This window comes from Alexandromys fortis, unplaced genomic scaffold (genome assembly GCF_014885135.2).
Source record: "Alexandromys fortis isolate MF-2015 unplaced genomic scaffold, M_Fortis_MF-2015_v1.1 scaffold_6, whole genome shotgun sequence".
In the NCBI taxonomy this organism is placed as follows: domain Eukaryota; kingdom Metazoa; phylum Chordata; class Mammalia; order Rodentia; family Cricetidae; genus Alexandromys; species Alexandromys fortis.
The window spans coordinates 19,309,742-19,332,883 of record NW_026067902.1 but is presented as its reverse complement, the minus strand read 5'-3'; the positions used below and the strand labels follow the sequence as shown (position 1 = coordinate 19,332,883).

At 43.3% G+C, this 23,142-nt stretch overlaps 1 protein-coding gene across 1 annotated transcript; it reads left to right on the top strand.

Moving 5' to 3' along the window:
- The first annotated feature begins 55 nt into the window (after positions 1 to 55).
- On the top strand, positions 56 to 21,838 carry Chp1 (calcineurin like EF-hand protein 1). Its single transcript, XM_050133264.1, has 7 exons — positions 56 to 198; positions 9,662 to 9,734; positions 11,717 to 11,797; positions 15,548 to 15,675; positions 17,258 to 17,319; positions 19,400 to 19,522; positions 19,958 to 21,838. Exons 1-7 carry the CDS (start codon positions 132 to 134, stop codon positions 20,009 to 20,011), a joined length of 588 nt encoding a protein of 195 aa, XP_049989221.1. The 5' UTR covers positions 56 to 131; the 3' UTR covers positions 20,012 to 21,838.
- The last annotated feature ends 1,304 nt before the right edge of the window (positions 21,839 to 23,142 follow it).

Sequence of the window (23,142 nt, the reverse complement as noted above, 5' to 3'; positions counted from 1 at the left end):
TCCCTCCCCGGGCCGCAGAAGAAACAGTGCCCTCTCCCTTCTTGACCCCTGGCCCTTCCCTCCCTCCTTCCCTCTCGCCGCCGTCGCTTCTGGCGCAGCCGCTCCCGGAGGAGCACCCGCCGCCAACGGTGATGGGGTCTCGGGCCTCCACGTTACTGCGGGACGAAGAGCTCGAGGAGATCAAGAAGGAGACTGGCTGTGAGTTCGGGTTGGGGGGTGGGAAGGCGGCCGGGCGTCTCCGGCCGGCCTCGGTACTGAGGACGAACGTCGCTGAGGTCTTGATCTGGGTGCGGTGACTTTGTTGGGAGGGTCCCGCGCAGCGCCCGGTGTTTTGGGTAACCGAAGGCTAGAGGACCTGTGCGTTCATCTGTAGCTTCCCGGAGCCGGGATGTGGTCCCTCTGGTGCTGTCTTGCCTCAGAAGCCCGAAATCTCGATCCAGCCGCAGAGCACAGACACCACCACTCTCCACTCTTGCCCACCCAAGTCCGCGAATTTTCTTTCTTTATCGTTCCTCTCATAGAGGAGGCACCTGAGCAGTAGGTAAAGGAGAAGCAAATCCAGGAAACCTGAATGGTTCCTGAAGAAAACGTAATACATTCCAGTGAGGTTTCTCAGCAAGGACCTAAAACTATTAAAATCACACGCAGGGAAGTATGAACTCAGAAAAAAAAAGATCGTATACCGGGGACTCGAGACCTGTAAGCAATCAGGAGTCTGAAAACCTGAGACTTTTTAATCTGAACCGTTGGAGAAAAGGCACGGGTATAGTGACCAGATTTTTAATGACATAATGAGGGCGTTTATCCTGTTTTCATACATACTGATTTCTGCCATGTTGCTGTATCTTATACAGTTGATATTGAAACTGGATGTACTCCAAAATCAGTGAGTTTGTACCAGGAACAGATTTAAATACACACACACACACACATGCTCTAGGTTCTTCTTTGTTATTCTGAAAGAAGGAGCAACGGGGTTTTAGGAATTCAGAAGCACTGAGAACACCATAGCTTTGAAAAGCCTTGATAAGGTAGGATACAATTGTATTGCTACCATGCTTTCTCGGTGATCCTTTGGACTCTTTGAGTTTTGTAAGCTGTGTCTCCACGATACTTGTCTTTGGCATCAAGTAACACAAAGGAAGTAGTGCCTAGGGATCACTGGGTGAACAGAATCCTAAGAGTTGTCCTGGCTGACTGACAAGTTCGGCTTCCTAGAGTGTTCAGGCTGGAAGCCTTAGCTAGCCCACCTCCTGCTGACTGACAAGTTGGCTTCCTAGAGTGTTCAGGCTGGAAGCCTTAGCTAGCCCACCTCCTGCCGCATTGGTTTCCCATACCCTGCTCACACCCACGGCTGCTAAGCTTCACCGAGATCTTTAACCACGCTGACCCACCTACTTAGCCAAGGTGATCCTTTTCTCAGTTTCAATTGAATGGCAGAAATCACTTAGCATTTTATAACTTTTATTTGACTACTCACCTTTATGGATATTTCGTGACCTATTCTGATTCCATGGCAGAAATACAGGCAACTGGATTTAGCAAGCATTTTACTACATTTTGTGGCCATGACCTCTGATCACACTTGGAAACATCATGACTTCTTTACACCTAGGATGACAGCCAGGTTAAAGCATCTGTGTTTAAAGAGTCACGTCATGAGGGAGTGTAGTGAGTGTGGCACAAGCCATTGTTTTGCTGTCCTTTGTTTTTTGACACAGGTCTTATTCTGTAGCCCAGACTTACTTAGAATTTACTACACAAACAGGGTCTGGTGATGCATATCTTTAATCCCAGCAGAAACAGGTGGATCTCTTGAGTTCAAGGCCAATCTGGTCTGCAACAAACAACAGTATAGCTAGGACTACACAGGGAAACCCTGTCTTTAGAGACAAGACAAAACAAACAAACAAAGTTTCTCTACATAGCCCAGGCTAATTTCAAACTCATGGCAGTCCTCCTGCCTCAGCTTCCTGGGTACTGGGATTATAAGTATGAGCCATCATGCCAACTGAGGGAAAGCTGTTTTGCTTCATAGTAAATGGCACAGTAATGTCATTCCAGTTTCTTTTCATAAGTCTTGGCTGTAGGGCTGAGTTATTTTACCTTGTGACTCATGGACAAACCCTAGGTCATCATGGGAGAACTATTATCCTGGTCACCCAAGAGTGATTCAAGTATGAGAATGATTGTCCCCAAAGCCCATGTATATATTGACTGGGAAGGCCCTAATGAAACAAGCCCTTACTGAAACTTTGTGGTGTCTGTTTAGTATTATGCTAGGTGTTCAAAGCAGATGGTGACAGAAGACACCCACAACCTGGCTGGGGACATAAGCAAAAAAGTTCTGATTGGCGCCAGGACATAAGGAAGCCCAAATCCTGCAGCACCCACCTTCAGAACTTAGGGAAGAAAGTCACAAGCTGGCCTTTAGAGTATAGGAGTAGGATCTTGATGCAAAAATGGATTCATTTTGGATAAATTAACCTAGAGTGTCTCTGTGTCCCAGCAACTGTTAGCCCAGTCGGCTACTGGGTCAGTCCTCTACCCTCGGGGCTGGGTTGTGAGTTTATCTAAATAGTTTGCACCCTTAGCAGAGGCTTCTTTCCTTTCCTTTCCTTTTTTTTTTGGTTTTTCGAGACAAGGTTTCTCTGTAGCTTTGGAGCCTGTCCTGGAACTCGCTCTTGTAGACCAGGCTGGTCTCGAACTCACAGAGATCCGCCTGCCTCTGTCTCTGCCTCCTGAGTGCTGGGATTAAAGCCATCCGCGGCCCTTTCCGCCCTTTCCTTCTTTTTCTTTTTTCCTTTAACAGGTTCTCTTGTACCCGAGACTGGCCTCAAATTTAAGATCCTATTGCTTCAACCTCCCAAGTACTGGGATTACAAGTGTGTCAACTCCACAGAACGCCTTTAATCCCAGCACTCGGGAGGCAGAAGCAGGTGGATCTCTGAGTACAAGGCTTGCCTGGTCTACAGAGTGAGTTCTGGGACAGCCAGGACTATACAGAAAAACCCTGTTTTAAAAAACAAGCAAGCAAAAAAAAAAAAAAAGACCAGATGTAGAGGTAGAAACAGGTAGATCTCCAAGTTCCAGGCAGAACCATGGCTGTATAGTGAGACCCTGTCTCAAAAAGAAAGAAAAAAAAAAACACTTTGTTGTTGTAAAACACGTACTATATTTAGCCTTTGTTCTATCCCCCTTTTTTTTTTTCACATTTCTCCATTTTTATAAGTCAGTACATTTGAATGAATGATGTCGTTGGAGGGAGGTCACCACGTCTCTATCTTGTCTCTTACTGAATTGGTCAATACAGAAGTTTCTGTAATGACCCTTAGTTCACTTATCCAGAGGAACAGCCTGGCTGTGGATTGCCAAAAAGCTTTAACTTTGAGCAAAGGTTCATTCCAGCCAAATAGTGGTGAATGCAGATTGGTTATTTTTAGTTTCTGCCCTCTGGTGTGTGTCATGTGGGTATGGGCAGGGTGTTGAACAGGGTAGGAAGTGAGTTGGACCGACTGGTGAGGTTTTGTTTGTTTGGAAGGGTGTAGTGTATGAAGGGGGTGGGTTTCTCTAGTTCCAGAGGAGGACAACCGAGGGAGGCAGCTGCTTGAGAACATTTCTTGAAGCTGAGCTTCTGGGTGCTCCTGCCTCCTTCTGAGTCCCATCCTGTCCTCTCTCTGTCACCCCACATTGTCAGAAGATCTGTGTGGGCAGAGGAACCTCCTGTGTCCTGTTTCGTCTAACTGAGTTGGAAATGCACAGATAATACCTTATAGCAGATTGTGAATAATTTGTAAAGTTCTGTGCCCTTCTAGTTTTCTCCAGGATTCCTCTTTCTGGCTAGGTAGGTACCTCTTTCAAGGTAGGGTAGAGAACAGAACTCTGAAGGAGTAGAGCCTTATGAATGAGGAAGGGGCTCAGAGCACAGACTACTTGAAGTTTACATAGGTATTCACTGACCCTAGCAGCAGCTGCAGAGATAGGAGCTGTCTTTTGAGTTTAAGCAGAAAAACACTATGCTACAAAATAGTAATACTTATGTTAACCTGCAGTAAACACTATTACGGAGGAGCGTGAGCAGATACCTGAGGTTGTATGTCACATATCGTGACCTGGCCTGAATGCATCAGATTCAAAAGATTAGAATTCATACCAGATGTGGTAGCTTATTTTATGCCTGTAACCCCAGCACTAGGGTTCTGAGTTCAAGGCCAGACTAGACTCCATAGCAAGATACTGTCTTTTGCTCAGTTGGCTCCTCTGGTAAAGGTGCTTGCCAGCAGCCCTGATGTCCCAGTTTTGATTCCTAGGACCCACATGGTGGAAACTCTGCCAAATTGTCATGTGTAGACTGTGGCACAAATGCATGTGGACATGTGTGTGCATACATACACATAACTCTAATTTTTAAAATAAAAAAGGGTCAGAGAGGTGGCTCAGCAATTAAGAGTGCTCGCCATTCTTACAGAGGACCCAAATTGGTTCTCTGCACTCACATGTCAACTCACTATGATCTGTAACTCCCTTTTTGGGCCTCTCTTGGCACAGAGCACACACATGCTACCCATACATACATTCTGGCAAAACACTCTTAAAATAAAGAGAAATAAATCTTACAGTCTCAAACAAACAAAACAGCAGGAGTAACAACCACCTGAACAAAACAAAAACTCAGGTGTTCAGATTTTGTACTATGAACTTTAAAATATACTGAAAAGTTGACAGTGAATGATGCCCAATACTCGTTCTTATTTGTTTTTCGAGACAGAGTTTCTGGCTGTCTTAAAACTTGCTCTGTAGACCAGGCTGGTATCGAACTCAGAAATCCACCTGCCTCTGCTTCCTGGGTGCTGGGATTAAAGCTGTGTGCCACCACTGCCCTGTCCCCTTACTTATTCTTATTTAGTAAGTGTTATTTGTTTTGCTGTATTTGTTTTATGTCATTTTCTGTTCATTAACCTCTTTATTTCTTTTGGTGTAAGGAATTGAACCTAGAGTCTGGCTTTTATGCATGCTTAGAAAGGGATGTACCATTGAGTTCTACCTCCAGCCCTGATGTTTGGTTTGTTTTTTTTGTTTTGTTTTGTTTTGAGACAGGGTCTGACTGTGTAACCCTGGTTGATCTGGAACTCTCTAGTCAAGCTGGCATTGAACTCACAGTACTTTACCCTTAATTACTTTGGTGTTTTGTAGGAAGAGGAAACATGTAACTTGTTAACCACGGTACTGTCATTGTTCCTAAGAAAGTTAATTGTGACTTTTTATCACCTGCTGGTCAGTAATACTAAAGTTTGCCCTGTTCTGAGAAGATGCATTTTGTTTGTTTGTTTGGTTCACTTTGTTCTTTTGTTGGACTGGGTTTAGAAGCCATTCCTTGAGCATGCCCTGAAGCACTTCTACTGAGGTCCATCCCCTGCTTATTTTAGAAAATACCTTTTTGGTTTTTGAGATAGGGTTTCTCTGTGTTCCTGACTGTTCTGGAACTCGCATCATAGATCAGGCAGCCTCAAACTCAGATTTGACAGCCTCTGTCTCCCAGAGTGCTAGGAGTAAAGGCATGCACCACCACTGCACAGTGGTCTCTTAATTCTTAGGAGAATAGGTTAAATCTTAACATCCTTATATTGGAGAAATGTCAGGATATGAAACATGAAGAGGACTGGTGAGGGGTGCAGTGCAGGCTCTGCTCTGCAGTTTTCCCCAGAGCTGTTGTTGCCTGCAGTTCAACCCAGTTGTTGCCTTCATTTAGATAGGATCAAAATGATGGCAAAATAATTCCACTTCTCTTTTTTAACTTTTCATGCTTCCCATTGCCAGACCACCTTGGTGCTTTCATGTCCGTGAACTACCTTTCTTCTGTGAACACGAGGCAGAAATAATAGAAAGCGCTGAACTTGGGGTGAGCAGGGTCTTTTCAGTCTTTCGGTATAAAATAACTTGTTCATCAGCAGAGTGACTGCAGCTTCATTCGGGGCATATTCGTAGTATAGTCTTCTCTAAGGGAAACTGCTACCTCCTGAGATTTCCTTTGAATTTCCAAGAATGTTAGAGGTTTTAGGTGTCTGTCTGGTTAGTTTAGCCCCTTCAGTGAGTTTGGTTTTACTGGACACGTGTCCTGTCTTTATTCCTGTCAGTTCTAATACTTTCATGCACGTGGATTGTGTAGCTCTTTTAAAGGTAGATGAAGCCCAGTGTGGTGGTCCATGTGTGTAATACTAACACTGTGGGGACAGAGGCAGGGCTGCGATTCAAGGCTAGCCTGTGCTATAGAGTGAGTTTAAGGTCAGTTTACTTTGGAGGCTGCTTTATATTCTTTGTCCCAGGGCATTTAGCACCCTTGTTTGTTGTTTGAGACGGGTTTCTCTGTGTGGCCTTGGCTGTCCAAGAATTCCCTCTGTGAACCAGACTGGCCTCAATCTCAGAGATCACCTGCCTTTGCCTTCTGAGTTATTAGCACCTTGATATTTACAAAGCTGTGTTTAGTCTTACCATCATAACATATTCAAAATATAAGTGATAGGTTCAGATATGAGCATACTGAGAATGTTAATAGTTGACATTTGGTTGTATGTTTTGCCATTGATTTCCACATGAGCGAGTTTGTCCTGGAAGATAGCAGTTTCTTACACTCATAAAGCTACTTTTAAGTGCATGCTTATTATGTATAAATCAACAAATTATGACTTCCAAAAGCTGTAAATTGATTTTCTTCATAAAAAATGAAGTCCTTACCAAAGGAGTTTTTAGAAAACATACATAGAGCAAGAGGGCTCTATTTATGTTCTTCTGTAACAAATCTCTAATAATTCATTTATTAGTTTTAGGAGCTGTATTAGATTGTGACATTTGCCATAATTTCATGGTCCTGGCATGGGAGATTGAGGGCTTGAGTGTTAGGAAAACCACATTGCGTGTTTGTTCCATTTACATTTTATCGTGTGTATAATGTTAAAATAATGTGTAAATATAAAATACCCTAAACTGACACATTAATGTAATTTGATTGTTTTTTTTTATATTAACTCATAGTCTGAAATGTGAGAGAGACTCTAAACACTAAAATCTTACTTAGTGAACTAAACATTATAATTACTTAAAACTCCTCAGGGCTAGAGAGGAGCCCCGTGGGTAAGAGCACTTGCTCTGCGAACAGGACCTCAGTACAAGTCCCCAGCCACGTAGAGAGACAGGCATGTCTGTAACTGCCTAGAGTTCCCCAGTCAACCACCCAGTCTGGCCATAGTGGTGAGCTTCCAGTTCAGAGAAAAACTCAGTTCCTGGAGTCCCACTCTGGCTTCTGCATGTGTGTACATGGATACATGCACTCACACCCACCACACATACTGTACATACTACACACAGAGAAAATAGTGCAAAACCAGGATGGAAAAGATGGCTCCATGGTTGGATGCATCCTGCTCTTCCAGAAGGCCTTGAGTTTGGTTCCTAGCATCCATGTTGGGCAGCTCACAACCACCTGTAGCTCTAGTCCAGGGGCTCCAATTCCTCTGGCTTCTGAGGGCATCAGCACTCACTTGCACAGACCTAGAAACATAATAAAAAATAAACATTTTTAAAATACTCAACATCAGTGTGAAAGGTCATGAACTACTAATTGAAAATTAGGGGACTGGAGAGATAGTCAGTGGTTAAGAGCACAGGTTGCTCTTCCAGAGGACCCAGGTTCTATTCCCAGCACCTACATGGCAGCTAATGACTGTCTGTAAATCCTGTTCCAAGGAACCTGACATCCTCATATAGACATACATACAGGCAAAACACCAATGAACATAACATAAAAATAAATAAATTATTAAAAAAAGGAAATTAAGCTATCAGATTTAAGTACACAAATGATATTAGATGGAAAATTAATAAAATGGAAAAAATGTTGAGATGGTAAACAGATTTCTTTTTCCAAACTTTTTGGGAAATATAGTTATTATTTAACTGGCTTAGTTTTGCTCAACTAAGGAATTTATTACAAGAGTAGTAAGGTGACAGACCATCTGGCCTTTGAGGCCAGATGCCAGGCCTGGATAAATTGATCAGATTCCTAAAGAAAGCAGCTGTGCCTGGCATGGTCAAGAAAGTGGAGCGAAGTTAGCATAGCAGTATAAACTGTCCCTTCCGGCGCTCCTGAAGGGGTGCTGAGGTGACACTAATGGTTAACTTGGTGTGCTTTCCGAATGCCAGGCGCTTTGCCAAGCCTTTTCCTTTCATCAGCTCCTCACATTCCCGCTCACCTCCCCCTGTGGTGCGTGAATGGACTTAGAATCTGTCTACCTGGCTGTCCTGAGTGTGTGCCCCACTCACTTACCTGGTGTGGCGCCATGAATGGACTTAGAATCTGCCGGCCTGGCTGCCTGGCAACAGAATCTCCACCTGAAGCCTTCAGCAGCCATACCCCTGATGGAGGGGAGCCCATTGCCTCCTCCTCTGCTCTCTGCACACCTTAGTTCTCCCAGCTCCATGTCAAAGAGGAAGCTAATGCCAAAGAGGTCACAGCTGACCTAGTGTGCCCTCTCCTCTCATCTCTGCCCCATCATTCACTTCCTGCTTCACCCCCTGCCTTGTTTACTTTGTTTCATTGTTCCTAACACAGTGAGTCCAGTGTTGTTCCTTAAGGTCCAGGAGGACAACCACAGAACCACACTTCCCTTAACCCTTATTGCAGGGGTGCAGCTGAGACAAAGTCTGAAACTGTGACTACTGGGCTGTAGTCTTTTCGCCTGTGGTCACCGCTTTCTCCCCTTGCCTCAGTCTGCTAGAAGACTGTTTCCCAGCAGTGCGTTCCCACTGTTGTGTTGGACGTCTGCAGTTAGAGACTGCTCTTAGCTGTCCTGGAGTCATACAAGATGAGCACCACCTTCTCTTGTAGGTGTCATTTGGTCACAGCAAACAAGCCGATTCCAGGTTGTGGTGGTCTGTCACCTGATGAAGTCCTGAAGAAGAGGTGACGTTGTAGATGCTTGGTGCAGAAGGAAACCAGACTTTAAAAACAGAATTGTTTGATGTGCCCCAATATTTAGTTCAATATTATCTACTTAGAAATTGCAGTCGGAAGAGCCAAGCTAACTAATAGGTTTGAGTTGGATTGTCTTTTTTCCTTTAACTTTATTTCACGTGGAGTGGTGTGTGTGTGTGTGTGTGTGTGTGTGTGTGTTAGGGATCATACTATTAAGCAAATACTCTGCAACTGACCTGTAGTCTTTGCCTTCAACACTTTTTTAAAAAAAAGTTCTATAATTCTCCTCCTCCTTATTCTTCTGGTAGCAGGGTGGGATGGGGGAGGTGGGGGAAGTTTTAAGACAGGGTTTCTCTGTGTATCCATGGCTGTTCCGGAACTAGCTCTTGTAGACCAGGCTGGACTTGGACTCACAGAGATTCGCCTGCCTCTGCCTCCTGAGTGCTGGGATTAAAGGCCTTCGCTACCACTGCCTGGCTGCCTACACTTCATTTTTAGAGCCAGTTTTCATTGCTTTTGATTTAGTTTCTTTTCCAGCTCCTCCTCTTTTTTTTTTTTTTAATTTGCTGTTTTGACATTCTAGAAAAACTTCGCCGCCCCTCCTATCCCCCACACTAAAGCATGTGGCGGGCTGTGGGTGTAGTGTAAATGCCTGTCTGCTTCTTCAATTGGTACTAATTTTGTGCTCTTTAGTTTCCCACAGTCAGATCACGCGCCTGTACAGCCGGTTCACCAGCCTGGACAAAGGGGAGAATGGGACTCTCAGGTGAGTACTTCCTTTCCCCCCCAAAACCAGGAACTCCCTAGCAGCTGTCTTTATCCTAAGGGTAGGCACACTAAGTGTCTTGCATTTTGAGGGCAAGGACCACTTGGGCCATGGTGTCTACAGATCATTGGTCCACCGAGGAATTAAATAAGCCAGACCAGTGATGCTAATTCATGGCTAGACTTTTGCTGCTCTCTTCCAACTCCCTATAAGTTTAGGTGGCTTCTGTTCTAGTCCTGTGGGCTGAGTGTGGTAACACATGCCTGTAATCCCAGTACTCAGAGGCTGAGGCAGGAAACTGATCCGCAGTACTCTAATTAAAAAACAATGTGAGAAACTTTTTCTTTCAAAAAAATTTTGACTTAAAGTCTTAGATTTAAACCACTTCTGCCTTTAGTTGTGGCGAGGGCAAGTTACTTTGTTTCTCTAATTCAGTTTCCTCAGCTCTACAAGGGCACAGATAAAGTATGGCATGAAAAAGGGTGTGATACTATATCAAGTTGGAGCAGTAGATCTGCGCAGGATGTGTGTATAATGAATGTCATAGCCTCTGTGTTATGTGAAGCTGATTGCTCTGACCATGTTCAAGGTTAAATCTTCCCCAGTTCTCATGCTTGAAAGAATTATTTCTCCTTCCTTCCTTCCTTCCTTCCTTCCTTCCTTCCTTCCTTCCTTCCTTCTTTCCTTTCTTCCTTCCTTCCTTGTTTCTCTCTCTCTCTCTTTTTGTTTGTTTCTTGGGAAACCATGAGAGAGTCTCGCTCTGTAGTTTAAACTGTGCTAGAACTCACTTATATAGCTCAGGCTGGCTTCCAAGTTCTGGGACCATAGGTGTGATCCACTATGCCCTGTTGTTGCATGAGTTCTAATTGGTCTTAATAATAAAAACCCAGAGCCAGAGCTGGAGAGATGGCTCAGTGGTTAAGAGCACTGCCTGCTCTTCCAAAGGTCCTGAGTTCAATTCCCAGCAACCACGTGGTGGCTCACAACCATCTGTAATGAGATCTGGTGCCCTCTTCTGGCCTGCAGACCGAATACTGAGAATACTGTATACATAATAAATAAATTTAAAAAAAAAAAAAAAACAACCCAGAGCCAGATATTGGGTAAATGCTGAAAGATCAGAGAGACAAAGGAGCAAGCCACAGCCCACTCTTACCTTTCTAACTCCTCAGCTGAAAAAGGGTTGAGCACCTGTCTCCTCCCGCCTTATATTCTTCTCCACCCAGCCATATCACTTCCTGTCTGTCTGTACAGACCTCCAGACCTCTATAGTTAACTAGTGGCTAGCTCTTCTCTCTGGTCTTCAGGCAAACTTTATTTGTTAGAGCACAGACAAAATATCACCATACCCTGTAGTTCTTTTCTTGAATGGAAACATCTCAAAAATTCCTTGCATCTTGCTGGGCGATGGTGGTGCACACCTTTAATCCCAGCACTTGAGAGACAGGTGGATCACTGAGTTCGAGGCCGGTCTGGTCTGTACAGTGAGTTTCAGGACAGCCAGAGCGGTTACACAGAGAAACCCTGTCTTGAAAAGCAAAAAAAGGATAGAAATTCTTGCATTTCATAGGTGATTTAGCTCTTCCCAAGCAAGTGTCTTCAGGCTCCTCCAGCTGCCTGCTTCTCCATTCAAGCTCTGCGGTAGATGATTGTGTGTTTGCTGTTCTCAGGGCCAATTAACAACTACAGAATGGTAATGTTCAAAAAATCATTTACTAAGGAACAACTTAACTATTTGCTCATTGTTTGGTTTATTGCTATGACTTGTTTGCTGAACTTACTGGAATGTAGCAAGATTAAATCTAGTTTCATTCACATCTGAGTTGGTGCAAAACCCACTTGGCAGATATTCTAATTACTTGTATCATGTGCCTCAGAAGTAATTCCACGAGGCACTATTCTTACTGGGTTGTATTCTGTTGGCTTTAAGAAGTTCATGTCAGAGGCCAGTGGTCTCTAGCTTAAGGTGATTCTCTTGGCAGCCGGGAAGATTTCCAGAGGATTCCAGAACTTGCCATTAACCCACTGGGTGACCGGATCATCAATGCTTTCTTTTCAGAGGGGTGAGTTGGAATGGCTGTGGTTGGACAGCCCTTGGGTTTGGCTCCTTCCTTTGTTGTCTGGCCTCCATTAATTGCTAATGTAGAATAATGATAGTTATCATTTTAGGTCGTGGTTACCCAGAGTTAAATTGTACATCCCTAATTTTCATATCTAGATTATCTCTTGTTCCACCCTCCTTGATTTTTTTCTTGTATTACGTGTGTGTGTGTGTGTGTGTGTGTGTGTGTGTGTGTAAACCGCCCATATAGCACCATCAGAGAGTATTAGATCTGCTCGAACGGTAATTGTAGAGGGTTGTAAGCTGTCATGTTGGTGCTGGGAATCAAACCTAGTCCTCTGCAGGAAACACAAGTGCTCTCAACCATTTAGTCATCTGTGCGGCTCCCTGTTTTATAAAGTCTAGCACATAATTTGCAGCACACAGCACATTACTGCTGTTAAAGTGTTGGACAGTGCATCTGAGTTTGTGGTCGTTTGTTCCTCCCTTGATACCGCCTCCCCTCCAAGCTATTTCTGGTTGTTTCCTTTGTTTTTGAGATGGGAGCTTTCTTGTTCCTAGGTGACCTGGAACTCATTTTATAGACCAGGCTGGCCTCAAACTCACAGAGTTCTGCACACCTCTACCACCTGAGTTCTGGTATTAAAAGTATGTTCTTGCTCTTCCATATCTGCTTTTTTTTTTTTTTTTTTTTTGGTGGTGCTGAGGATCAAGCATATGTATTAATGTATACTAGACAAATGCTTTATCACTAAGCCATTTCCCTAGCCCTCTACCCACATACTCATAAATACACCCTCCCTTCTCCCTTCTTTTTTCTCTCCTTTCCTTGGTCTTCTCCCGCTGATATTTTTGAGATCATATATACATAAACACAGGCATATAATACATGTATACATAGTCTTTTTTCACATTACATATTACAGAAATGTGTGTATGTTCATATACTCTATTTTTTTTAACTATTTGGTAAATTGCATTCATTTACCTCTGAATGCTTCAGTATTTGCTTAGAAGTCATCCCTTCTAAAACTTATTTTTTTTTTTAATTTTTTTTTTTTTTTTTTTGGTTTTTCGAGACAGGGTTTCTCTGTGGCTTTGGAGCCTGTCCTGGCACTAGATCTGTAGACCAGGCTGGTCTCGAACTCACAGAGATCCGCCTGCCTCTGCCTCCCGAGTGCTGGAATTAAAGGCGTGCACCACCATCGCCCGGCTATTCTTTTATTTTGAGATAGAGGGTTTTTTTTTTTAAGATTTATTTATTATGTATACATATATATGTGTGTATGTATGTATGCATGGGTGTACGTAGCTGTATATAGCTATACACACACATATAGCTTGCTCCCATGGCTTACTCAGCTGTTTGCTTGCTTGCTTGCTTGCTTGCTTGCTTGCTTTCTCACCACCCTACCCCCACCCACCCCAAGACAGAGTCTCTCTGTATATTCCTGCTGTCTTGAAACTGTGTGTGGGCTGGCATAGAGCTCAGAGATCTGCCTGCCTTTGCCTCCAAAGACATGAGCCACCACTGAGGCTTCAGTCTGTTTTCCTATGCTATTCAGGACCATGGGCCTAGTGGTAGCACCACCCACAATGTGCTGGGCCTTCCCATGTCAGTCACTAATTTTAAAAATACCTCGAAGGCATGCCTACAGGCCAGTCTGGGATTTTTTCTTCCTAAATGACTCTAGTCTACATCAGGTTGATATAAAAACTAGCCAGGATTTGGATGGTGATGATGCACACCTTTTTCCCAGCACTATAGGGAGGCAGATGCAAGCGGATCTCTGTGAGTTCAATGCCAGCCTGGTCTACAAGAGCTATTTCTAGGACAGCTAGGGCTGTTACACAGAAGAAACCTTGTCTCGAAAAACAAACAAAAAACTAGCTGGTACACACACACGGTCCATAGTCGTACATGCCAGCAAAATACCCATAAACATAAAAATTTTGCTGTTATTTTTTTTAATCAAGTAGTAAAACTCAAGGCCAGTTAGATCAGAAAGGGTGGCAGGAATCCAGTCAGACCAAGACGCACTCAATTCAGAGTCCTGTTGAATCTGAACAGTCTTCTGCTCTTCACTTTGCCTTCCTTGCCACCTGAACCACTGTCATGTGTGCTTTGCGAGCCGGCAGAGCATTGCACCCCATCCAGACACGTTTTTCGTAGATGTACTTTATACACAAACCGTTTGCAGCGTCAGGTAAATTCACTACAGTCATTTTGTCAACTTCTTTTTCAGAGTTCCTTAGTCACCATCAGTTACTTGAAGAAATATCTTGTGGAAGTCTCCTCCTCCTCCTCTTCCTTCTTCTTCTTCTTCTTAAAGCATGTATTTATTTTATGTAAATTAAAGGACAACTTTCGGGACTCAGTTTTCCTCTGCACCAGCTGGATTCTGGAGAATGAACTCAGATCACCAAGGCTTGGAAAAGCCTGCCCCCACTGAGTCCTCTCACCAACCCTCGAAGTCTGTTTTGAAAGGCAAAGCTGTATTTCCTCTGACTTTGGTTACTACCTGCCATCTTCTCTGGTCTGCTGCTAAGAGTATCATGGCCCCTGTGGCCAGGCACACACAGCCTGTGCCACTGCTTCCTGTTCTTATCAGACATGGCTGCTTGACTCCCAGGCTTGTATTTTCTTGTCTTAAAAAGGAAGAATTTTTTCTGTGAGTTCGAGACCAGCCTGGTCTACAGAGCTAGTTCCAGGACAGGCTCCAAAAGCCACAGAGAAACCCTGTCTCAAAAAAACAAAAAAAAAAAAAAAAAGGAAGAATTTTTCTGTTCTTTTTTGTTTTGTTTTCTTTTGTTCAGATTAAAATTTGATAGTAGAACATAGGTGTTTCATTCTGTTACATAGATATTGTGCTAATAGCATTACCCCCATGCCCCAGGCATATGGTCAAGTGTTAATCCATATTGCTTGGTTGCTCAGAGCTTACATTTTGGTGCAGATACTATTCTACTCCATGAGGAGTGTGGCTCCATGAAGGAAACAAAGCTCACCCTTTTGAGCTAGCCTTCCCTTGATCTCTCCCATTAGTAGGTCTCCAAACTGTGTCTACCTGACACTTCACTACCTGTCACATTTACACTAAGAGACCAGAGGCTTTTTTTTTTTTAACCCTCTATTTTCTTTTTGAAACATGGTCCCTTTTGCAGTACAAAATGAACTCAAATTCAGAATTCTCCTACTGCCGCCTCCTAAATGCTGAGATTATCCAGCTAAGACTGGGATTTTGTTTTGTTTTTGTTTTTTTGATACAGGTTCTTGGACTGTGTAGATTTGGCTGGCTTGGAACTATGTAGATCAGGCAAGCCTTGAATTTATAGAGATCTACCTGTCTCTGTCTCTAAATGCTACAATTAAAGTTATGTACCACTATGCCTGGCAGAATTTTTTTGGGTAGCTCTAGGAAGCAGGCCGCCTGAGACTGATATGATTGTCTTAAGTAAACAAGTCACATGGGTCACCCTTTAACTGTTAAATATTCATTTATTCAATTTTAAAGTTATTTCCTTTGTGTTATTGCTATTTTATTTTTTTATTACATTCTCCCTCCCCCCCCCCGTGTGTGTATGTGTGTGTGCGTGTGTATGTGTGTGCGTTATAGGCATACATACATGGAGATCAAAGGACAACTTCCAGCAATCAGTTTTCTCCACTGTGTGGGTTCTGAGGATTAAACTCAGTCATCGGTGCCCCTGAATTTCTGAGCCCATGGTGTTCTGTTCTGTTTCCAAATAGAGAGGACCAGGTAAACTTCCGAGGATTCATGAGAACTTTGGCTCATTTCCGACCCATTGAGGATAACGAAAAAAGCAAAGATGTGAATGGACCTGAACCACTCAACAGCCGAAGCAACAAACTGCACTGTAAGGAGCGTCAGTTGTGTGGCTTACCGTATTTCTTCCTCATCCCCATCATCTGTGAGCTCGTTTACTCTGTCAGCTTTATAAAAGCAGAGTGCTAAGTGGTCAGACCATGGAGCTAAGCTGAGTGGGAATTCCTGGTTTACCGTTTTTTGCCCATGAGACAGGTTACCTGAGATCTTTGGGCTGCAGTTTTCTCTTGTGGAAAATAAGATATTAAGGGATTTTATAGATCATTTTCATAGCTCATTCATTGATTTTGGTGCTGTTAGAGATGGAACACATGTTTCCTAGGCTAGCCTCAAACTTACTATGTAGCTAAGGCTGGTTTGAATTTCTTCTTCCGTTATTTCCACCTCCCATGTGCTGAAATTCCTGGCATGTAGCACCACACCTTATTGAGGGGTTATAATAGAGCCCAAGGCATAAAGTGTGCCAGGCAAGCACTCTGACTGCCGAGCCACACCCGTCGTCCCCACTGAGAGATTCTTCCTCTTGTAAAATTAATGTATGTCAAGTGCTTCAAACAGCACCTTGTATATACTGGTACTGTATATATTCAGTAAGTGTTACCGCTATTATAGTTCATTATCTCTTGTACACCAGGCACTGTAGAAGGTACTAGAATGACAACGGGGAGCATGGGATCAAGCCCTCGGCACTGCCTATGAAAGATTATGTTGGTCCTCGATCTCTTCTGTTGGTAGATTATGGATTTGACTAAAGTTCCAGTAATAGAGGCAATGTTTAATTTTCTTTGCCTGTTACCTCTTGCCTCCTTTCTTTAGATACTTACTAGGTTTCTTTCTGCCCTTGTTAGTTCATGGACTGTTGCCCAGTATCTTACAACACTTTTCCAGGAAGTTGAAGTTGAATTGCTACTTTCTTTCAACACAAGTTGATATTGAAATTATATGAAACTGATTGAGCCCAACCCTGCCTTGAAAGAATGCATGGTGGAGCCCAGGAGTTTGTGAAGCCACAGATTAAATGGAGCCCATGATGATTTAAAGCTACTAGAGGTTTTTAAATATTAGAACAAATACAAATAAGTTAGATTACATAATTCTGCATTTCATATATTTAACAAATGCCTCATTAAGTTCTAGTTGGTGGCTGTTAGCTTTTGCTCATCTTCTTGGGAAGAATATATGTTCCCTTTTGTTGGCATTTATGGCTCCGTTTGAGAATCACTGAAGTGAATCTTGTTCTTAGAACCAGGGAAAATTTTTTAACAAAAGTGCTAAAATACTGTTGAGCTTTACCATAGCATTATGGTGGGGATATACAGGCATCAGAGTCTTGTTGATTTTATTAAAAACTCTGGGTCTTGCTGGGCTCTTAGGAAGTGGAGATAGAAAGTTCTAAAGTTCAAGCTGTAGCTGAGAATCAAGCTTAAGGCCAGCTTTGGCTACATGAGAATTCTGTCTCAAAAAGCAAAAAGAAAAAGCATTCCAGTTCTTTCCTAAGGAAATCTGAATTCTGACGTAAGTTCTATATTGGATGTCAGTCTTCTGTCTACTGCTCCTTGAGAAAGGACAAAGCACTGCAGACTGCCCACTGACTTCTTGTGTTTTCCTCCCAGTTGCTTTCAGACTGTATGATTTGGATAAAGATGACAAGATCTCCCGTGATGAGCTGTTGCAGGTATGTGAGAAACCAGTTTCGGAACAGTGTGTCTTTGGGGCCCTGACTTTACTGTCATGAGCAGCAGTTCTTTCTTTTCAGTAACCATCATTTAGTCCCTGCCTTGGAGAGAATCCTGTTGCAGAAAAAAAGCAGAGAAGTCCTGGAAACCCTGGAAATGGGTCACTAAGTCTTCATGGATGGGCAGTCGCCACCACTGAACACCTGACTGTCTCTGCGGGGCTGAGTGACGGGGGAATACACAGTGTGGCTAGGGCGGTTACTAACAGATCGGCTTGATAGCAATAATTTAATCCCAAGGACTCTGAAGTCAATTCTGTTTAGTCTCTCTGTAGACTTGGTATCAGAGTTAAGGGACTGTTGTCACCATCTAATGAGTTAACCCATGTCCATGACTGGTTCTCAGGGAGGCCAGAAGAGGGTATTCTAGAACTAGAATTACAGACAGTTGTAAGCTACCATGTAGGTGCTGGTCATGAAATCCCCTCTTCCTCTGGAAGAGCAGCCAGTGCTCTTAATCACTGAGCCACAGCTTGTAGGGGTTTTGTTTGTTTTTTTGAGATAGGGTTTCTCTGTGTAGCCTTGGCTGTTGTGGAACTTGCTCTGTAGATCAGGTTGGCTTTGAACTCGCAGAGATCCACCTGTCTCTGCCTCTAAAATGTTTAAAGGCATGTACCACCACCCTCCAACAAAACTTTTGGCTTTTGGGGCTGGAGAGATGGCTCAGTGGTTTGGAAGAGCATTGCCTGCTCTTCCAAAGGTTCTGAGTTCAATTCCCGGCAACCACATGGTGGCTCACAACCATCTGTAATGAGGTCTGGTGCCCTCTTCTGGCCTGCAGACATACATACACACAGACAGAATATTGTATGCATAATAAATAAATAAAATATTAAAAAAAATAACTTAAAAAAAAAAACTTTTGGCTTTTAAGAATTGGTTGATACCCCCTGTCTTGAATTGGTTGATAGCTGTTGAGGTAGTATATATAATTGGTAGTAGCTACTTGACAAACTAAGGAAGATTGTTGGAGTCTAGGCAATTAAGGCCAGCCTGAGCAGCATAGCAAGTCAAGTCTGTCTGAAAAACAGTCCTCCTTTGCTCCCCACCTCAACAAAAATAGTTGGTAAATAATAGAAACCCACTGCTCTGCAATTTAATATTTCCAGAGGATGTAAAGGAGTGGAGAAAGGAAGGCCCGTGAGCCTTTAGGCAAGAGGACATTGAAGTTACTAGTTTAAGGTACCATGTTTGCATATGCGTGGTACTGGGGCCTTGTGTTGCTAGGTAAGCATTCTCCCACTGAGCACCATCTCAGATATCCCCATGTTTTTATTATAATTGTTTGTTTGTTTTTGTTTTTCAAGATAGGGTTTCTCTGTGTAACAGCCTTGGCTAATAGCCTTGGCTGTCCTGGAACTCGCTCTCTAGACCAGGCTGGCCTCGAACTCACAGAGATCTGCCTACCTCTACCTCCTGAGTGCTGGGATTGATTAAAGGCGTGCACCTGGCAACACCCCCATTTTTTAAAAGTTCACCCAAACTGGACTCAACTTGTAATCGTCCCACATCAGCCTCCCAAGTAGTCTTCAAGGAGAGTTATGTGGCTATAGCCTGTAATAAAAGCTTAATATCCCCCCCCCCCCCACACACACACATGGAGGACTGCTTTTAGATTTTAGAACAGCCCACCAAACTGACTGACTTCAGTAAAGAACTGCTTTGCCTGGTGCAGTATACCCAGGGATAGGTTGTCTGGGTTTTACAGTGTCTGAGTCTCCCAGCTTCTGCTCAGTTCTGGTATGGAATTTATAACGCTTGTGATGGACCTCATAGCCCCAGTATGGCTGTTGTGCCAGCAGACATCATGCCTGTAGTCTAAGCAGAAGGAATCCGTTTCTGTCCATATGGAAAAGACACTTCGTGACTTTGCTGGAGTTCCACTCACTCACTTTTTTAGAATGGCCTAGATAAGAAGCTAAAGATTTCATTCTCGAGCTGGTAAATTTGAAGGAGTCAAAGGAAAGGAGAGTTGAGGCGGCTTTTTCTCGAGTCTCCTTTAAGACTCTTGGTCTTGTAGGTGCTACGAATGATGGTTGGAGTGAATATCTCAGACGAGCAGCTGGGCAGCATTGCGGACAGGACCATCCAAGAGGCTGATCAGGATGGGGACAGTGCCATATCCTTTACAGAATTTGTTAAGGTTTGTCCACCACCTTCCTATTTTTTTCCTTTCAAGTTCTTTTTATTAGCATATGTTAATTATTTATAGTGGATTTTATTATAATATTTTTATACATTTTTTTATCGTATTCATTCTGTCTCCTCCTTGCTTGCTGATTCCCTTATTCTCAACTTACCTTCTTTTTTGTTCATGTCTTTTTGAAGGGGCGAAGATAAGAGTTTAATTGGGGTTACTTAGAGGAATATGGGGAACTTATGAAGGGCTATACTACTGAAGAAAATGTCTCTTCCAGCACCCGTTAGCTCCCTGTGCATCCTCAGAGAAGGGTGTGCCTTTTTGAGCCTTTTCCCTTACCATTTAGTATTCAGTTAAATCCTGTTGCATAGGACGAGGAAGGGTGCTCAGAATGGTCATAATCTTCATGATAAATTGTTTTTTTGTTTTCAACTCCAGGTTTTGGAGAAGGTGGATGTAGAACAGAAAATGAGCATCCGGTTTCTTCACTAAAGGACAGGGACCAAATTATTCTTGCTTTCTAGTATTTAAGAACTGGAACTTCCTTCTGTCTGTCTGTCCCACCCCCATCTTGTTATTCCCTTTTCCCATAAAACTACTGCTCTTGCATGACAACCCAAAGTCTCTCCTGTCCACACAGACTTGCCTTTGGTGTATAAACAGGGAGTTCAGAATGGTACCCTTGGTCTATTTCTGTCCAGTATGTACCCACCAGGTCTCTGTTGTAAGTATCATCTTCCCTTGTTTTGCTGCTGAATGCCATGCATCCATCCTGTCTGAGGAAATGAAATAGGACTCATATCAAGAACCAGCCAGCAAAGCTCCCACTGGATGGAGACCATATCCATGCTACCTTCCCTTCATCGAGCCTCCGTCATGTTCCTGTTTCCTTTTTGTGTCCTTTACTTCCTACTTCCCTGTCACCCAGCCTTCTCTCCATTTGGTCTTTGGGCCTCCCTCCTTTTCATCAGGATTCCCTGTGTTCTGCTAGACTCCAGGCTCTGCTGTCAAGTCTGTCTCTGATTGGCAGGATAGTGGTCTGGTAGTTTACAGCTACCTTCTCCTGGATGTGTCTTTGGGGCACTGCTGTCCAGGAGCTTTTCAGCAACCAGTACAACTCCTGGAAAGCATGTGACTCAGTCCCCTGCGCTGCTCTCATCACAGGGCTGTTCCTGAAAGGTGGCGTCATGGTGAGGCTTGTAGAGCCATATCTCCTAGGTGGTTTCTCCAGGTCTCTCTACCTCTGGCTTTTTATTTTCAACATATTTATATGGCCTCTTTTCTGAGTACAGTGTTGACATTCAGAATTAGTCTTATGCCTGCCAGTTTGCTTCTCTTTGGGACATTGTCACCAATAGAGTGGCCATTATGACAGTACAGTAGGGGGCCTTCTTGTAGTTTCCTAAAGAGGGCACCCTGGAGAGCTGCCCACGTTCGCCCTGCAGCATGGGCTTTGCCTCAGTGTTCTGTACACTGGAAGACTCTTCACATTTCCAAACAGAAAGACAAGTGTTGTGGAAGTGCCTGACTCATCTCAGTCCTAAAGAATTAGAAGAATTAGATTGTCCTCAGTGTCTTAATGTTTTGCACAAAATTCCGAATGAATTTTATACTTGTCAAACTTTAATGCTGGCAGCTGTGTAGTCAGTTCATAAAGCAGTGAATGTATCGTCTCATGAACGTCCTCATCACATGACCGTCTAGCTCCTTGTGTAGACCACTGCAGATCCCTTCAGAGTACAAGGCCTGGCCCCAGTGACACCAACTGAAGTAATACTAGAGGTTGTTGAGTGACCCAGCTCAACTTTTGGGCCAGTGTCAGCTTGGTTTAGACCTCACTGCATCAGGCTGCTTCTGTCCTGTGTCTGTAAATCTGCTCTTGGCTGGCTTTCTCTGATGTTGCTTGCTTGCTTGCTTCTTTGCTTTGGAAGGCTATCCAAGATGTATAAACAATTCTTTAGGAAAAAAATTGCTATTAGCTCAAACAAAAACACTGCAAAAGGAATGGGTAGAGGTGATGCAGGGGAGTGGCTAGGGTGGATGGCTGGAGTCTACATGAATTGGGGAATTCTTTATGAAATATCTGTCTGACTTTGTGATCAAATGATGTAATATAAGAATTGTATAAAAAGAAAGAATTGTCTGATACTGATCTGAGAAGTACTTCAGAGGCTTCTTGATTTACATATTTAAAGTTTCTAAGATTATGCCCCCCTTGGCTGTGTAGCAAACTGTTTAATCCACAGTTGTGCCTTATTGTCCCATTAAAATTGTATTCTTCAATCCATCAATAAATTAATTGTCATTAAAACAAAAGAATTTGGTTGACTTTTATCTGTTTTATATCAATTTTATGTAACTCAAGAGTCCAAAACTTGAAATAATATAGTGTCTCCCTTTCTCAGATTTATGCTTAGAGTGTCAGTTGCATTAATCCATTACTTCTGTGTGGGCCTGTGACATAGAGATGTTCATCTAGGGGCTCATCATCTGTGACCCCTTAATATTAATTCCAAGTAAGATACAATATATTTTCTTTCTTGTCTCATGGAAAGAAAAAAAAATGAGCTGGAGGGACGGCTCAGAGGTTAAGAGCACCGACTGCTCTTGCCGAGGATCAGGGATGGGTTCCCAGCACCTCCAGTGGCTTAACTCCAGTTCCAGGGTATCTACACCCTCTTCTGGCCTCTGGTGGTTCCAAGCACACATGTGCACATACATACACCAGTTAAAATATTCATTTATATAAAACATTTTTTAAAAAAGAAAACAAAAGTCTGGTATTATAAACATTCTAGTATTAATCAATAATCTTAGCAATTCACTATGCCTACAGGTCTCACAACACATTTACAAAAGAAAGGCTTCAAAGCCTGAAGGCGTAAGTCACGAACAAGGCCACACCAGTTTGGAGTTATGATTAATAGGGTGTTATTTATTTAAAGGGGAAAACTTACAGATCACCTTCCCAGACAACAGCCATCTGCACAACCAGGAAGGGAGTCTAGTCTCCTGCGGAGCAGGAAGTGAAGAGAGCGAGCAGAGGAAATAGCCACTTTTTTAAAGGGAGAGAGACCATGCCCCAATGGGCTGGTATCACAGCAGCTATTGGTTGGAGGGGCGGAAGGGTTAGAATTCATGGGCCAAGCAGTTCTTAAATGAATACAGTTTGTGTGTTGTTATTTCGGGCATAAGCTAGCCAAGCGGCTGGGGTGTTGGGGACGCAGCCCCGCCGCCGCTCCTATTTCAACAAAAGCCCGTTGTGGTGGAGCTAGTTGGTGATTCTAGCACTTTGAAGACAGAGATAGGAGGCTCAGGAGTTCAAGGCTATGCCCCACTACTCAAGTTTGTGGTCAGTTGATGCTATAGTAGACCCTACTCAAAGCAATAAAACAACCAGTGGGGTCAGAGGGACGACTGAGCAGTCAACACACTGCTGTTGCAGAGGGTCAGAGTTTAGTTCTTAGCATCCATGTTGGTAAGCTCAGAAGTGCTGTGACTCCAGCTCCAGAGGATCCAGCGCTCTGGCCTTTCTGCTCACACCTACACTCGATTAACACACACAAACACATGCAGTTAAAAGTAAAATCTCTTGTTTGTTTTTTGACTCAGGGTTTCTCTGT

Bases quoted from the DNA above. Each gene is read 5' to 3' on its own strand.
- Chp1 (XM_050133264.1), top strand. From the start codon at position 132: ATGGGGTCTCGGGCCTCCACGTTACTGCGGGACGAAGAGCTCGAGGAG. The intron at 11,798-15,547 runs GTGAGTTGGAAT...GTTTCCAAATAG, and splicing joins AATGCTTTCTTTTCAGAGGG to AGAGGACCAGGTAAACTTCC. The intron at 19,523-19,957 runs GTTTGTCCACCA...TTTCAACTCCAG, and splicing joins CCTTTACAGAATTTGTTAAG to GTTTTGGAGAAGGTGGATGT.